Below are 18,516 nucleotides of genomic sequence, written 5' to 3' on the forward strand. Positions count from 1 at the left end.
CTAAGTATTTTTTATTTGAATTGACATGTCCCTTTCCAAAGATTAGTAATAGGAGGATTACAGGCCTGTCAGAGACACTATCCCAGTCCTAGGAAGAACAAAGTGTCTTTGAAAGAGCCTCAGACGACTTACATGCGTCTCTTCCTCATTGCTCTCTGAAGGGGTGTCTGTGGGAAAAATTTAGCCTGATCACAGTAGCCTTTTATGCTTAGTGCCACTAGTTCTGACAGAAGGAATGTGCTTTCAATGTGCAGAAATCCAGTGGCTTATTTTTCCATATTTCTTTCAAACAGCACTGAATACTCAACTCAAACAGAGTTCATCAAGGCTATCGATCTACTTGTGACTAACATGTATTGCTCGACTGACTCCACGTTAATTCGTTTTTCTTTAATGTCTAACTTGATGGAATTGTCTGCATGCAGTTTCAGGCTATCCTTATTCCAATGATTGAAGTCGGCTGTGAAGGAATTGCTGCTGAAGCCAATTATAATATGGAAAAACCTACTGTAATTTTTCATTACTCAAAGATGAATATTTGGGGAAGGATAGTCAGTGAAAAAGTCTTAAGATAAATGGTCTGAAAGAAAAAAAGCCCTTAACCCTCTATTGAGTGTTCCTTTGAGTCGACTCAAAAGCCAGTTCCACTGCTTTTCAGATTCTTCACCTAATCAGGGACTGATTTAGACCTGGGACACCAGGTGTGTACAATTAATTATCAGGTAGAACAGAAAACCAGCAGTACTCTGGACTCCTGCACAATGGCCAGTCTTCCACAAGTCCAAGCATTTTGTTCACACCCCCTCAAAAAGTTGCCACTCAAATTGCATTCAGGCATTCGTCACACTGAGCCTGTATTTGTTGTGAATGGAAGAAATGAGGAGGGACCAACAAAAAAAATAGTAGACACTGGGATTTTGTGTCCGACATTTTCGGATGGAGCTAATGCTTTATCCACTGCCGGATGAACGACAGCTCATCTGAATGTGTCCATCTGTTTTCCTACAGCTAGGTCCCCGGCCTTAGAGGGGTAATCGTGGGAGGGGCTAAAAATATTGTCCTGCGTTTTTGAGACTATCCCAATCATGGCAGATTTTTTTTAGATTCTTCTGTCCTATTTGCGTTCAAAGAGAAGGTTTTGGTATTTCGATTAGTTTTTAAAATCAGCTTTCTTCCAAACAACAGAGTACACAGACTATATAAAACAAATATTTAGCTTTTTAAGGCAGGCACTATATTAGCCCAAGATGTACTCTTAATGAGCCTACCATCACTACTTAATCCTTAAAAGTCTATTGACTCACCCGTGTAACATAACAAAATCCGTCAGCTTAAACTAGACACATCTGTTTCTTTGCATGGGCTGCGTCTCAATTCACTACATCCGCCTATGTCGGTCTTCCGCATCTACAGTGGAAGGTGCCGAGCTATAGCGATTTTTTGTCAGACCACGAGACATCTCGACATCTTCTGTACCGTCCGAACGGTTTGGCCTGAAGTCGGCAACGCAGATGTGCCAACTTCTGTCTGTGGTGTCAGAAACATTTGGGCTACAAACTAAAACCCCACTTTGGAAAGGGGATACTGTCACAAGTGTTCTCCGTTTTGCTCAACGACCCCCACAAGCGTCACAGGACTCGTCCGAAGGTAACCTATACAAATGAATGGAAGTATGGAGTTTATACTTTTATCTGCACACAGATAACAGGCATTGCCATGAGAAACACACTATTTCACACATTTCACATTGTGTCACATGGCATGTTTGGGTTGAGCAGGCGAGCTGTGGTGGCTTCATGGTTATTCACTGCGACCTGCATGTCTTCAATTAAATATCCCAATGAAATGACAAACCATGTGAGAGGTGTTGCTGAAAGAAATAATTTATACAGACAATTGAGAATTATGACAATTGACAGCCCGTTGCTCTTACATGCTGCTCTTAAATGCATTCTAACGGGGTACCGTTTGGATTTGCATGCTAGACTGCAGGGATCTCATTGATTACTATATCAGACAGTAACAGAAATACTATTCAGCCTTGAATGTGAATTGTGTACACACAAGGGTTCTCTAGCAGAACATGCATCATGAAAAGCTTGTGGTTCACATGGTGGTGTATAACAGGTAGAGAACAATATTCAATAAGGTGTTACACATCACATCCAGACATCCTCCTGAGCTACTTTTATTTTTCTTTTCAATTATTGAAGCTGTAATGTCTTTGGCATTCATACTTAACAAATGACTAGGATCTGAGCATAATTTAATTCAGCAACACCAGTCATTTAGCTCACCAGGGTTTACAAGAGGAGACTGAGCGGTGGAAGAGGGAATACAACGGCACGTTCAGGCAGCATCTGCTTTCATTGCCATCACAATAAATCCAGTAAGATTCAGGAAGAAAAAACAATGCTTGATTACAAACAAAGACAGGGTTGCCACGCTGAATGAATATGCAGGATTTGTCTGAATTATCCTTGCAGTCAGTCGTGGACATGTACAACGGTAGTTGAGAGGACGGTGTTTGGCAGCCAGTATAGAGAGAGAGGGATAGAGCATGTTAAAGAGGAAACGCTTTCCCTCCCTTCCTGTCCCCTTCTCCCTCTCAGTCCTCTCTCTCTCACAGGCCATTTTCTAGTGAGTAGGGCCCCTGGACTTTGATTAGTCTTGTGTCTTTACAAACAGCCTGCCCTCACCTTGCCTGCAGGCTGAATGAAGAAGTGTCTTACCAAATGTCACTATTAGTATTCCACAGACCTTTTTCATTGTTTTTTTTTTTACAGAGGGTAGCTAAAGGTCATTCCTCTCTTGAGGACTGCTGTGTGGCTGGTGAGGTGTTGAAGGGCTATTTTGAAAATAATGGTATTGTTATCACAGGTTGCACATCACATGCAACGAGAGAATCAATCTGGATTAAGTTGTTGTAATAACTGTAATTGTGTGCATTTGTCCTGATTTATTTTCTTGATTTTGTAGTGGCCTATGCATCAGAGAGACCTGGAAGTTTTTTGTTTTTTTTCCACCTTTATGAAAAAAGTAATGGAAGTAATGGCTGGAGTAGCTACATTGGTGTTCATAGGCAAACTAGATCATGGAAGCATGTACATGGATCTAGACACACATTCATTAGATTATGTCAGATGTGAAATCATTAATCAAATTTAACAGGTCATGTCAGATGTTATGCAATGTTTCAGAATGCTATTCTAGATGACAGGCACTCGTGTGACCTTCGATCCATACAGCGTTGCTTTAAAAAAATAAAAAATAAACAATTAAATTGAACAATAAACACAGATGGAACATAGGCTGACTGGTGACTCCCCCGTTCAGAATGAGTCCGTATCCTTATCAATAATCAGAATATGATGTCCAACTTGTGATTTTCTAGGTACTTGCTTAACCACTAGGTGACAGTGACGACCAGGAGAGGCAAGCGCTGAAGCGCACAACTATTCGTGATTTCAAAAAAGGCTGCGTTAAGCACACGAGCACTTGAGATGTATAGTATAGTGCTCTGCAGCATTAGGACATAGCCTTCGCGCTATACGCCCTCTGAGCATCATTTCTACCAAAAAACGATACTGCCTGCTCACGAAATTATTGCAAGAGACCTGCACTTGAAATACATTGACTATCAGGAGAGGTTTTGAAGCAGACGAGGACAACATGAATTCCTTCTGGATACACACAATTTGGATACCGGGGTTCTTTTTATTCTTTGGATTTCAAGGTACGTGTTGCATTCTATTTATTTATTTATATAATTATGTTGCTTTAGATTACCAGTCACATGACTCTTTTCAGTTTGGAGTTACAGAGGAATCCCTTTTGTGTTCTTACGCCTGCTGGGCGTCTGCTTTTGAAGCTCTGATCGGCTACATCTGGTGTCTTCTACTACTTATTGTTTATCCCCCATATTTATGACTTTCACCCGTGCCTATTTTATGCTCTCTTGACACACTGTGTAGTTATGCATACATAGAGAACTAGGCTACACCTACACACACGCAGAGGGGGAGATATTCAAAAGTACTTGACAGCAATACGATTCAAAGTGAGTAGGGTGGCGGAGGACACATTCAGTGGCGAGAGTTCATGGGACATTGCTCAAGCCACAAGTTTTTAAATGATTTCTTAAGTGACATGTCTGCGATGTCTCTGCTGAGTTTGAATCTTGTTGCAATATTTTTTCTGTGCACCGCTTTGTGGTTGTATAATTAATGACACTCATGTCTGTCTGATTTTGCTAGCTTTCGAAGCTGATGGCTTCATCTGTCACTGTAGCCTACTGAAAATTCTACTTTGTGGGGAGATCTCACCGTAGTTTAATAATTAAGTATCAGACAGGTTGGTTGAAGTTGCAACGTGGTGCATTGTCAAGTGACTTAATTGATACAGTAACCTAAATAATGATAAGTGTCTAATATTAATTTATTCAAGCTTTAGTTTACAATGGGATTTGCCTGAGAATACATTTAGGCTATAACGTCGTCAGGGTTTGGCCGGTGTCGGCCTTCATTGTAAAAAAATATTTATTTTTAACTGACTTGCTTAGTTTTATAAAGTTTTTTTTTTTTTTTAAATCAGAGAACTATTTAAAATTAAATAACGACCCTGGGGAAGAGTTGCCGAGCGAAGGACAGTGGAGGGGTTGAATGAACCAAGTGGGAGTTAGTTCATTCATCCCCAAATAGTATGATGGTATTGGAAATAAGCCAGGACCCCTATTTTCACAGAGTCAGATCTTGGGTGCTATGTCTCATTCGAGGGATGGAACCATTTGAAGGAAGTGACCTCACCCCAATCACTGCCCTGGGGCATTTGGGTCTCCTTTAGACCAGAGGGAAGAGTTTACCCTACTGGCCCTCCAACCCCACTTCCAGTAGCTTTCCATCTCCCATATAAGGATCAACCAGTCCCATCCCTGCCTGGTTTCAGACAGCTTCTTGTGACGGTATGTGCAATACAACATCTACACAACACCAATAGGCCTCCATTGAACAGATTTCTGGGGCTGTACTAAGGTAATGCGACTCATGCCTGGGCACATCTCTGATGGCCTCATTGCAGCATCCCACTATTAACACTAATGTAGCAAATTCGATGGTTGGCCTGCACAGGATTTGAACCCACTACCTTGTGGCTCTCAGTCCAACTTCGTTTTTTATGCTGTTGCCAAGAGGTTCAGTGTTTTTTGGGGTGTTCCTGATGATGGCCAATGACCCCTGTGTGCAGACTAATTCTAATTTGGTCAAATATTGTCATTGTGACATGACTAGTGAAATAATTTGGTAAATTGGGTGATTTTAAAAGGAGTTGTGTGTGTGCCGTTATGGTGTGCTGTCAAACCCAGCGCTGTAGTTAATAAACAACTCAATGGGGCTTAATTTGAAAATGGCTTTGAATGAAACCACAACATTCGGGGCTTCCAGCACTCACTTATGAAATGTTTAATATATTCTCTATGAAATGCAATGCATGATTCGGCCTTATGACAGCAAAATATATGTTATAAACAACTGCCAGGGGCTGTCATATGAGGTCTTCCTAACACTAGCAGGACTCTACAGTGCAACCCTTTTACTCGCATATCTGCCCAAATATTTAGCTGTGCGAGTTGTAATTTTATTTAGGAGCAACAGTGCGCCCAGAAAAATTAAAGATTCTAGCTTTAATATCTCAAATATTTTTCATTTTACTCCTACATTTTCTTTGTGTGCGGCTCCGCTTTTCAACTTAGGCGCACACGTGCTGTGGCGCACACATGGAACCCCCAGCAGGACAGACACAGCAGCATTTTGACATTGATCTCCAACAGAACCCTGTATGCTTAACCAGTCTGGCCATGTCTCACGCCTTGGGGGCGGTGTCATAGGTCGGTGGCGTCGACCACGTCGGGCCCACCTCGCTGGCCCACTTTTCCTCTTCATCTAACTTTAAATGACCCTTATTAGTGTATTAACATAATGCTAATTTGTTTAATGAATTGGGGTAGGCAGGGCAAGATGCTGCTCTATATGCCAACTGTTAATTTCTCTGTGGAGAAAGGAGCCCCTTCTGAGTGCAATGCACGTAACTAGTAATGAAACTGCACCATAGATTACTATCGTAGTCAGGAGAAAGTCTAGTTTTTAGTATGGCTGCTTCATATAGCGTGTGTACTATGTTTGCTCTTCATAGAGCACATATACTGTTTAGGGCTTTCATAGCTCGTACTATACAAAAGTAGATTGTCCCCTTACATACTATACATTGAAAAAGAAACATGACTTCTCAGTTGAAAAAATAACAGTTTGGCCTTGTGCCATGCATTGTCTTTCTTTCTTTTTTGGTTCATCCTTTTCTGATGGAAAGTATTAGGAACCTTGAGATACAGAGTTGTTTAATGGTGTAGATGCTGTTAATCTTTTCTGAGGAAAAGAGATGGCATAGCTGTGGATATAATTGATTTCTTCATCTTTTTCCAGTAATACAAATAATTGCCTTTCATGTGGTGATCAATGCACACTAGGCCCCTGGGAGGAAGACGATAATGAAATATGCTTATTTGAAGGAAAATAGTGCCATCACCCCGGAAACAAGAGAATGATCCTTAAATAAAATCTGTTTGGAATGGACTCTAGAGCTGTCCCCAAAACAACCTTGGACGGAGAACTAAGAAACATTACCCAATACCCATGAAATAAACCTCCTTCAGAATGTCAGGCGCATAGGGAATACACACTCATTCACAAATGAATTGGAAAGATTGATCTGAACAGTCCGATTTAATTAATTAAATTGGAGAATTTGTATTGATGCTCTCTCTCGCCGGGCCTTTCACTGGAGTCCACGATGATCTCTCTTTGGGGACTAGTGATTTTCTTCCCCACTGTGGCGTCCACAGACTCCCTCTATTTAAACTGATCTGACTGAATTGACTCCAGTGTGTTTTGTTGGGTCTTCCTGTATTCCAACCATGTCTCTGTGGTTGGTTGTAGGCAGGATGTGCTGGGCTTGTGAATTATGTAAATGCTGTGCTGTGGCCACAGGAAGGGAGAGAGGGAAGCAGAGACAGGTTCTGAGTTGGGTCTGGAATAAAACACAATGGAGCGGAGCCACAGCAATACACCTTTATACTCCCTCCGTGCCACCACGCTTTCGTCCTCTTTAATGTCTGCAACGCTTCCCTACTCAGAGCCCCATACCAGGAAAATTGCAATTAGCTCTGTGTTCCCTGTACAAGGCTTCTGGTGCCTGTGATCCTCCGGTACTTTGGTGTGAAACATGGATCGCTAACCGTAAGCATGGTGTGTGTTGGAGGGGCTTCTCTCCTCATCCCTCCAGGTTAGCACTACAGGACCTTGATGTGCTCAGTGGGGTTGTTGGTTTTCCAGAGTGCAGGCTAGGTGGGCACAGGAGAAGAATCTGTTCACTTTGAAGAGGTTTGGAAATGAAAACCACTTTATACTGAGGCTATATACCCCTGACTTTTGGTATATAGGGCAGTGTTGTTGACTGTATTTAGGTCTATTACTATCACATTTTAACGTTAGCAGATTGAATTTAGCTGACGTTTCCTTCACAAAGTGAAAGTAAGACTCACTGTGAATTCACAAGGGCCGTAGCCAGGATCTGAGTTTTAGTGAGGTCCGGTGGGGGTGATATTTTAGCAGTTTTAATAGCTAATTTCCAACAATTCTACACATTTTGCCATGAGTTATGCCATTTTAATATGATATCTGAGTGAGGGGGACTAACAAAATCAATGGGGGCCCCCTGGAGGTCAGGGCCCCTGGGCATGTGTCCAGTCAGTAATTCGGCCATGACTACTACAAGTTTAAATAGCTGGCTAGACAATTTATTTATTACACTGACATGGACTTACACTATTGGGTAAATGTCAGTGAGTGACGTAACAAGAAAACTGCTTATGCACAGCCAAGTGCAAGCCATTCTACTATTCTAACTCTCAACATCCTGACTATTTATTAATATATTTTTTATTACAGAGGTCTGTACTTCATTGTCCTCCATATGTAGCTTGTTCTTAACTGACTTGCCTAGTTAAATAAAGGTAAAAATATATATACAGTGGGGAGAACAAGTATTTGATAACCTGCCAAATCGGCAGTGTTTCCTACTTACAAAGCATGTAGAGGTCTGTCATTTTTATCATAGGTACACTTCAACTGTGAGAGACGAAAAATCAAAAATCCAGAAAATCACATTGTATGATTTTTAAGTAAATAATTTGCATTTTATTGCATGACATAAGTATTTGATACATCAGAAAAGCAGAACTTAATATTTGGTACAGAAACCTTTCTTTGAAATTACAGAGATCATACGTTTCCTGTAGTTCTTGACCAAGTTTGCACACACTGCAGCAGGGATTTTGGCCCACTCCTCCATACAGACCTTCTCCAGATCCTTCAGGTTTCGGGGCTGTCGCTGGGCAATACAGACTTTCAGCTTCCTCCAAAGATGTTCTATTGGGTTCAGGTCTGGACACTGGCTAGGCACTCCAGGACCTTGAGATGCTTCTTACGGAGCCACTCCTTAGTTGCCCTGGCTGTGTGTTTCGGGTCGTTGTCATGCTGGAAGACCCAGCCACGACCCGTCTTCAATGCTCTTACTGAGGAAAGGAGGTTGTTGGCCAAGATCTCGCGATACATGGCCCCATCCATCCTCCCCTCAATACGGCGCAGTCGTCCCCTTTGCAGAAAAGAATCCCCAAAGAATGATGTTTCCACCTCCATGCTTCACGGTTGGGATGGTGTACTCATCCTTCGTCTTCCTCCAAACACGGCGAGTGGCGTTTAGACCAAAAAGCTCTATTTTTGTCTCATCAGACCACATGACCTTCTCCCATTCCTCCTCTGGATCATCCAGATGGTCATTGGCAAACTTCAGAAGGGCCTGGACATGCGCTGGCTTGAGCAGGGGGACCTTGTGTGCGCTGCAGTATTTTAATCCATGACGGCGTAGTGTGTTACTAATGGTTTTCTTTGAGACTGTGGTCCCAGCTCTCTTCAGGTCATTGACCAGGTCCTGTAGTGTAGTTCTGGGCTGATCCCTCGCCTTCCTCATGATCATTGATGCCCCACGAGGTGAGATCTTGCATGGAGCCCAAGACTGAGGGTGATTGACCGTCATCTTGAACTTCTTCCATTTTCTAATAATTGCGCCAACAGTTGTTGCCTTCTCACCAAGCTGCTTGCCTATTGTCCTGTAGCCCATCCCAGCCTTGTGCAGGTCTACAATTTTATCCCTGATGTCCTTACACAGCTCTCTGGTCTTGGCCACTGTGGAGAGGTTGGAGTCTGTTTGATTGAGTGTGTGGACAGGTGTCTTTTATACAGATAACGAGTTCAAACAGGTGCAGTTAATACAGGTAATGAGTGGAGAACAGGAGGGCTTCTTAAAGAAAAACTAACAGGTCTGTGAGAGACCTATGATAAAAATTACAGACCTCTACATGCTTTGTAAGTAGGAAAACCTGCAAAATCGGCAGTGTATCAAGTACTTGTTCTCCCCACTGTATATGTATATACAGTGCCTTGCGAAAGTATTCGGCCCCCTTGAACTTTGCGACCTTTTGCCACATTTCAGGCTTCAAACATAAAGATATAAAACTGTATTTTTTTGTGAAGACTCAACAACAAGTGGGACACAATCATGAAGTGGAACGACATTTATTGGATATTTCAAACTTTTTTAACAAATCAAAAACTGAAAAATTGGGCGTGCAAAATTATTCAGCCCCTTTACTTTCAGTGCAGCAAACTCTCTCCAGAAGTTCAGTGAGGATCTCTGAATGATCCAATGTTGACCTAAATGACTAATGATGATAAATACAATCCACCTGTGTGTAATCAAGTCTCCGTATAAATGCACCTGCACTGTGATAGTCTCAGAGGTCCGTTAAAAGCGCAGAGAGCATCATGAAGAACAAGGAACACACCAGGCAGGTCCGAGATACTGTTGTGAAGAAGTTTAAAGCCGGATTTGGATACAAAAATATTTCCCAAGCTTTAAACATCACAAGGAGCACTGTGCAAGCGATAATATTGAAATGGAAGGAGTATCAGACCACTGCAAATCTACCAAGACCTGGCCGTCCCTCTAAACTTTCAGCTCATTCAAGGAGAAGACTGATCAGAGATGCAGCCAAGAGGCCCATGATCACTCTGGATGAACTGCAGAGATCTACAGCTGAGGTGAGAGACTCTGTCCATAGGACAACAATCAGTCGTATATTGCACAAATCTGGCCTTTATGGAAGAGTGGCAAGAAGAAAGCCATTTCTTAAAGCTATCCATAAAAAGTGTTGTTTAAAGTTTGCCACAAGCCACCTGGGAGACACACCAAACATGTGGAAGAAGGTGCTCTGGTCAGATGAAACCAAAATTGAACTTTTTGGCAACAATGCAAAACGTTATGTTTGGCGTAAAAGCAACACAGCTGAACACACCATCCCCACTGTCAAACATGGCGGTGGCAGCATCATGGTTTGGGCCTGCTTTTCTTCAGCAGGGACAGAGAAGATGGTTAAAATTGATGGGAAGATGGATGGAGCCAAATACAGGACCATTCTGGAAGAAAACCTGATGGAGTCTGCAAAAGACCTGAGACTGGGACGGAGATTTGTCTTCCAACAAGACAATGATCCAAAACATAAAGCAAAATCTACAATGGAATGGTTCAAAAATAAACATATCCAGGTGTTAGAATGGCCAAGTCAAAGTCCAGACCTGAATCCAATCGAGAATCTGTGGAAAGAACTGAAAACTGCTGTTCACAAATGCTCTCCATCCAACCTCACTGAGCTCGAGCTGTTTTGCAAGGAGGAATGGGAAAAAATTTCAATCTCTCGATGTGCAAAACTGATAGAGACGAACCCCAAGCGACTTACAGCTGTAATCGCAGCAAAAGGTGGCGCTACAAAGTATTAACTTAAGGGGGCCGAATACTTTCGCAAGGCACTGTATATTTATGTCAGCAACATACCACTCTACATCCCACTGTTGGCTTGCCTCTAAAGCTAAGCAGGGTTGTTTGTCCTGGTTGGTCCCCAGGGCAGAGATTAGGGATATTACCCTGTGTAGGGTGTCGTCTTTCGGATGGGACGTTAAACGGGTGTCCTGATTAACTTTGGTCACTAAAAGATCCCAAGGCAGTTGTCGTAAGAGTAGGTGTGTTAACCCTGGTGTGCTGGCAAAATTTCCAATCTGTCCCTCATACCATCATGGACACTTCATCATCCCCAGCTTCCAATTGGCTCATTCATCCCTCCTCCTCTCCCCTGTAACTATTCCCCAGGCTGTTGCTATAAATTAGAATGTGTTCTCAGTCAACTTACCTGGTAAAATAATGGATAAATAAAATACAATGAAATGTCAAACATGGGTACCAGACTGATAGCACAAACAGATATGGGACCTGGCTAATGGCACCCACGAAATCTTTATTGTTCAGTTGTACCCAACGTTAGTGTGACACATTAGGGTGTTTTTGTGTACAGTACCTGAACTTGGTATGACAAGGAATGGCATGATGGCACAAACAGACAGTTACCCAGGTTAGGGTGCCATTTCATGTCAAATCTAACCTAAATAGCTGTTTCATGCAGTATAATTTGATAGCAAGCTGTGTAGTTTATGTCGTAATCATAGCATCCCAAATCATTATGAATATGACACAGGTCTCATACAGTAATGGCATGAATTAAGAGCCATCCTTAAGGTTGTTTTTATAAAACATACACATTAGAATTGGAAATACCATCAGATATTCACCAGACTGAATTGGGATTAGATGCTCCTGTGAGTCTGTCTCATTCATACTGCTTTCAATCAAAAGACTTTCAGGAGTAAGTCCTGTATGTGTCATGGCTAAATGTTGTGAATATTCTAATTGTGATCCATAATATTCAGTAGGAAAAATAGCAAAACTCCATGTTACTTTTTCTTTTACAGTAACTGACAATCCTTCTAAGTATTTTTTATTTGAATTGACATGTCCCTTTCCAAAGATTAGTAATAGGAGGATTACAGGCCTGTCAGAGACACTATCCCAGTCCTAGGAAGAACAAAGTGTCTTTGAAAGAGCCTCAGACGACTTACATGCGTCTCTTCCTCATTGCTCTCTGAAGGGGTGTCTGTGGGAAAAATTTAGCCTGATCACAGTAGCCTTTTATGCTTAGTGCCACTAGTTCTGACAGAAGGAATGTGCTTTCAATGTGCAGAAATCCAGTGGCTTATTTTTCCATATTTCTTTCAAACAGCACTGAATACTCAACTCAAACAGAGTTCATCAAGGCTATCGATCTACTTGTGACTAACATGTATTGCTCGACTGACTCCACGTTAATTCGTTTTTCTTTAATGTCTAACTTGATGGAATTGTCTGCATGCAGTTTCAGGCTATCCTTATTCCAATGATTGAAGTCGGCTGTGAAGGAATTGCTGCTGAAGCCAATTATAATATGGAAAAACCTACTGTAATTTTTCATTACTCAAAGATGAATATTTGGGGAAGGATAGTCAGTGAAAAAGTCTTAAGATAAATGGTCTGAAAGAAAAAAAGCCCTTAACCCTCTATTGAGTGTTCCTTTGAGTCGACTCAAAAGCCAGTTCCACTGCTTTTCAGATTCTTCACCTAATCAGGGACTGATTTAGACCTGGGACACCAGGTGTGTACAATTAATTATCAGGTAGAACAGAAAACCAGCAGTACTCTGGACTCCTGCACAATGGCCAGTCTTCCACAAGTCCAAGCATTTTGTTCACACCCCCTCAAAAAGTTGCCACTCAAATTGCATTCAGGCATTCGTCACACTGAGCCTGTATTTGTTGTGAATGGAAGAAATGAGGAGGGACCAACAAAAAAAATAGTAGACACTGGGATTTTGTGTCCGACATTTTCGGATGGAGCTAATGCTTTATCCACTGCCGGATGAACGACAGCTCATCTGAATGTGTCCATCTGTTTTCCTACAGCTAGGTCCCCGGCCTTAGAGGGGTAATCGTGGGAGGGGCTAAAAATATTGTCCTGCGTTTTTGAGACTATCCCAATCATGGCAGATTTTTTTTAGATTCTTCTGTCCTATTTGCGTTCAAAGAGAAGGTTTTGGTATTTCGATTAGTTTTTAAAATCAGCTTTCTTCCAAACAACAGAGTACACAGACTATATAAAACAAATATTTAGCTTTTTAAGGCAGGCACTATATTAGCCCAAGATGTACTCTTAATGAGCCTACCATCACTACTTAATCCTTAAAAGTCTATTGACTCACCCGTGTAACATAACAAAATCCGTCAGCTTAAACTAGACACATCTGTTTCTTTGCATGGGCTGCGTCTCAATTCACTACATCCGCCTATGTCGGTCTTCCGCATCTACAGTGGAAGGTGCCGAGCTATAGCGATTTTTTGTCAGACCACGAGACATCTCGACATCTTCTGTACCGTCCGAACGGTTTGGCCTGAAGTCGGCAACGCAGATGTGCCAACTTCTGTCTGTGGTGTCAGAAACATTTGGGCTACAAACTAAAACCCCACTTTGGAAAGGGGATACTGTCACAAGTGTTCTCCGTTTTGCTCAACGACCCCCACAAGCGTCACAGGACTCGTCCGAAGGTAACCTATACAAATGAATGGAAGTATGGAGTTTATACTTTTATCTGCACACAGATAACAGGCATTGCCATGAGAAACACACTATTTCACACATTTCACATTGTGTCACATGGCATGTTTGGGTTGAGCAGGCGAGCTGTGGTGGCTTCATGGTTATTCACTGCGACCTGCATGTCTTCAATTAAATATCCCAATGAAATGACAAACCATGTGAGAGGTGTTGCTGAAAGAAATAATTTATACAGACAATTGAGAATTATGACAATTGACAGCCCGTTGCTCTTACATGCTGCTCTTAAATACATTCTAACGGGGTACCGTTTGGATTTGCATGCTAGACTGCAGGGATCTCATTGATTACTATATCAGACAGTAACATAAATACTAGTCAGCCTTGAATGTGAATTGTGTACACACAAGGGTTCTCTAGCAGAACATGCATCATGAAAAGCTTGTGGTTCACATGGTGGTGTATAACAGGTAGAGAACAATATTCAATAAGGTGTTACACATCACATCCAGACATCCTCCTGAGCTACTTTTATTTTTCTTTTCAATTATTGAAGCTGTAATGTCTTTGGCATTCATACTTAACAAACGACTAGGATCTGAGCATAATTGAATTCAGCAACACCAGTCATTTAGCTCACCGTGGTTTACAAGAGGAGACTGAGCGGTGGAAGAGGGAATACAACGGCACGTTCAGGCAGCATCTGCTTTCATTGCCATCACAATAAAATCCAGTAAGATTCAGGAAGAAAAAACAATGCTTGATTACAAACAAAGACAGGGTTGTCACGCTGAATGAATATGCAGGATTTGTCTGAATTATCCTTGCAGTCAGTCGTGGACATGTACAACGGTAGTTGAGAGGACGGTGTTTGGCAGGCAGTAGAGAGAGAGAGAGGGATAGAGCATGTTAAAGAGGAAACGCTTTCCCTCCCTTCCTGTCCCCTTCTCCCTCTCAGTCCTCTCTCTCTCACAGGCCATTTTCTAGTGAGTAGGGCCCCTGGACTTTGATTAGTCTTGTGTCTTTACAAACAGCCTGCCCTCACCTTGCCTGCAGGCTGAATGAAGAAGTGTCTTACCAAATGTCACTATTAGTATTCCACAGACCTTTTTCATTGTTTTTTTTTTTACAGAGGGTAGCTAAAGGTCATTCCTCTCTTGAGGACTGCTGTGTGGCTGGTGAGGTGTTGAAGGGCTATTTTGAAAATAATGGTATTGTTATCACAGGTTGCACATCACATGCAACGAGAGAATCAATCTGGATTAAGTTGTTGTAATAACTGTAATTGTGTGCATTTGTCCTGATTTATTTTCTTGATTTTGTAGTGGCCTATGCATCAGAGAGACCTGGAAGTTTTTTTTTTTTTTTCCACCTTTATGAAAAAAGTAATGGAAGTAATGACTGGAGTAGCTACATTGGTGTTCATAGGCAAACTAGATCATGGAAGCATGTACATGGATCTAGACACACATTCATTAGATTATGTCAGATGTGAAATCATTAATCAAATTTAACAGGTCATGTCAGATGTTATGCAATGTTTCAGAATGCTATTCTAGATGACAGGCACTCGTGTGACCTTCGATCCATACAGCGTTGCTTTAAAAAAAAAAAAAAAAAAAAAAAATTAATTGAACAATAAACACAGATGGAACATAGGCTGCTGACTGGTGACTCCCCCGTTCAGAATGAGTCCGTATCCTTATCAATAATCAGAATATGACGTCCAACTTGTGATTTTCTAGGTACTTGCTTAACCACTAGGTGACAGTGACGACCAGGAGAGGCAAGCGCTGAAGCGCACAACTATTCGTGATTTCAAAAAAGGCTGCGTTTAGCACACGAGCACTTGAGATGTATAGTATAGTGCTCTGCAGCATTAGGACATAGCCTTCGAGCTATACGCCCTCTGAGCATCATTTCTACCAACAAAACGATACTGCCTGCTCACGAAATTATTGCAAGAGACCTGCACTTGAAATACATTGACTATCAGGAGAGGTTTTGAAGCAGACGAGGACAGCATGAATTCCTTCTGGATACACACAATTTGGATACCGGGGTTCTTTTTATTCTTTGGATTTCAAGGTACGTGTTGCATTCTATTTATTTATTTATTTATATAATTATGTTGCTTTAGATTACCAGTCACATGACTCTTTTCAGTTTGGAGTTACAGAGGAATCCCTTTTGTGTTCTTACGCCTGCTGGGCGTCTGCTTTTGAAGCTCTGATCGGCTACATCTGGTGTCTTCTACTACTTATTGTTTATCCCCCATATTTATGACTTTCACCCGTGCCTATTTTATGCTCTCTTGACACACTGTGTAGTTATGCATACATAGAGAACTAGGCTACACCTACACACACGCAGAGGGGGAGATATTCAAAAGTACTTGACAGCAATACGATTCAAAGTGAGTGGGGTGGCGGAGGACACATTCAGTGGCGAGAGTTCATGGGACATTGCTCAAGCCACAAGTTTTTAAATGATTTCTTAAGTGACATGTCTGCGATGTCTCTGCTGAGTTTGAATCTTGTTGCAATATTTTTTCTGTGCACCGCTTTGTGGTTGTATAATTAATGACACTCATGTCTGTCTGATTTTGCTAGCTTTCGAAGCTGATGGCTTCATCTGTCACTGTAGCCTACTGAAAATTCTACTTTGTGGGGAGATCTCACCGTAGTTTAATAATTAAGTATCAGACAGGTTGGTTGAAGTTGCAACGTGGTGCATTGTCAAGTGACTTAATTGATACAGTAACCTAAATAATGATACATAAGTGTCTAATATTAATTTATTCAAGCTTTAGTTTACAATGGGATTTGCCTGAGAATACATTTAGGCTATAACGTCGTCAGGGTTTGGCCGGTGTCGGCCTTCATTGTAAAAAAATATTTATTTTTAACTGACTTGCTTAGTTTTATAAAGTTTTTTTTTTTTTTTTAAATCAGAGAACTATTTAAAATTAAATAACGACCCTGGGGAAGAGTTGCCGAGCGAAGGACAGTGGAGGGGTTGAATGAACCAAGTGGGAGCTAGTTCATTCATCCCCAAATAGTATGATGGTATTGGAAATAAGCCAGGACCCCTATTTTCACAGAGTCAGATCTTGGGTGCTATGTCTCATTCGAGGGATGGAACCATTTGAAGGAAGTGACCTCACCCCAATCACTGCCCTGGGGCATTTGGGTCTCCTTTAGACCAGAGGGAAGAGTTTACCCTACTGGCCCTCCAACCCCACTTCCAGTAGCTTTCCATCTCCCATATAAGGATCAACCAGTCCCATCCCTGCCTGGTTTCAGACAGCTTCTTGTGACGGTATGTGCAATACAACATCTACACAACACCAATAGGCCTCCATTGAACAGATTTCTGGGGCTGTACTAAGGTAATGCGACTCATGCCTGGGCACATCTCTGATGGCCTCATTGCAGCATCCCACTATTAACACTAATGTAGCAAATTCGATGGTTGGCCTGCACAGGATTTGAACCCACTACCTTGTGGCTCTCAGTCCAACTTCGTTTTTTATGCTGTTGCCAAGAGGTTCAGTGTTTTTTGGGGTGTTCCTGATGATGGCCAATGACCCCTGTGTGCAGACTAATTCTAATTTGGTCAAATATTGTCATTGTGAAATAATTTGGTAAATTGGGTGATTTTAAAAGGAGTTGTGTGTGTGCCGTTATGGTGTGCTGTCAAACCCAGCGCTGTAGTTAATAAACAACTCAATGGGGCTTAATTTGAAAATGGCTTTGAATGAAACCACAACATTCGGGGCTTCCAGCACTCACTTATGAAATGTTTAATATATTCTCTATGAAATGCAATGCATGATTCGGCCTTATGACAGCAAAATATATGTTATAAACAACTGCCAGGGGCTGTCATATGAGGTCTTCCTAACACTAGCAGGACTCTACAGTGCAACCCTTTTACTTGCATATCTGCCCAAATATTTAGCTGTGCGAGTTGTAATTTTATTTAGGAGCAACAGTGCGCCCAGAAAAATTAAAGATTCTAGCTTTAATATCTCAAATATTTTTCATTTTACTCCTACATTTTCTTTGTGTGCGGCTCCGCTTTTCAACTTAGGCGCACAGGTGCTGTGGCGCACACATGGAACCCCCAGCAGGACAGACACAGCAGCATTTTGACATTGATCTCCAACAGAACCCTGTATGCTTAACCAGTCTGGCCATGTCTCACGCCTTGGGGGCGGTGTCATAGGTCGGTGGCGTCGACCACGTCGGGCCCACCTCGCTGGCCCACTTTTCCTCTTCATCTAACTTTAAATGACCCTTATTAGTGTATTAACATAATGCTAATTTGTTTAATGAATTGGGGTAGGCAGGGCAAGATGCTGCTCTATATGCCAACTGTTCATTTCTCTGTGGAGAAAGGAGCCCCTTCTGAGTGCAATGCACGTAACTAGTAATGAAACTGCACCATAGATTACTATCGTAGTCAGGAGAAAGTCTAGTTTTTAGTATGGCTGCTTCATATAGCGTGTGTACTATGTTTGCTCTTCATAGAGCACATATACTGTTTAGGGCTTTCATAGCTCGTACTATACAAAAGTAGATTGTCCCCTTACATACTATACATTGAAAAAGAAACATGACTTCTCAGTTGAAAAAATAACAGTTTGGCCTTGTGCCATGCATTGTCTTTCTTTCTTTTTTGGTTCATCCTTTTCTGATGGAAAGTATTAGGAACCTTGAGATACAGAGTTGTTTAATGGTGTAGATGCTGTTAATCTTTTCTGAGGAAAAGAGATGGCATAGCTGTGGATATAATTGATTTCTTCATCTTTTTCCAGTAATACAAATAATTGCCTTTCATGTGGTGATCAATGCACACTAGGCCCCTGGGAGG

At 41.7% G+C, this 18,516-nt stretch overlaps 1 protein-coding gene across 3 annotated transcripts in view; it reads left to right on the forward strand.

Annotated features, from left to right (window-relative positions):
• Positions 1 to 18,516, forward strand: part of LOC110503312 (limbic system-associated membrane protein) — a 1,017,495-nt gene that overhangs the window by 527,315 nt on the left and 471,664 nt on the right. Inside the window, exon 1 of one of the 3 annotated variants that reach the window (XM_036961794.1) lies at positions 3,543 to 3,736. The exons of 1 other annotated variant lie outside the window; for it this stretch is intronic. In XM_036961794.1, the coding sequence (XP_036817689.1) occupies positions 3,673 to 3,736 (64 nt within the window). In that variant the 5' untranslated portion in view covers positions 3,543 to 3,672. Of the gene's footprint in view, positions 1 to 3,542; positions 3,737 to 14,802; positions 15,727 to 18,516 lie in introns of those variants that run through there. One more of the 3 variants, XM_036961792.1, reaches the window with a different exon arrangement.

This window comes from Oncorhynchus mykiss, chromosome 24 (genome assembly GCF_013265735.2).
Source record: "Oncorhynchus mykiss isolate Arlee chromosome 24, USDA_OmykA_1.1, whole genome shotgun sequence".
In the NCBI taxonomy this organism is placed as follows: domain Eukaryota; kingdom Metazoa; phylum Chordata; class Actinopteri; order Salmoniformes; family Salmonidae; genus Oncorhynchus; species Oncorhynchus mykiss.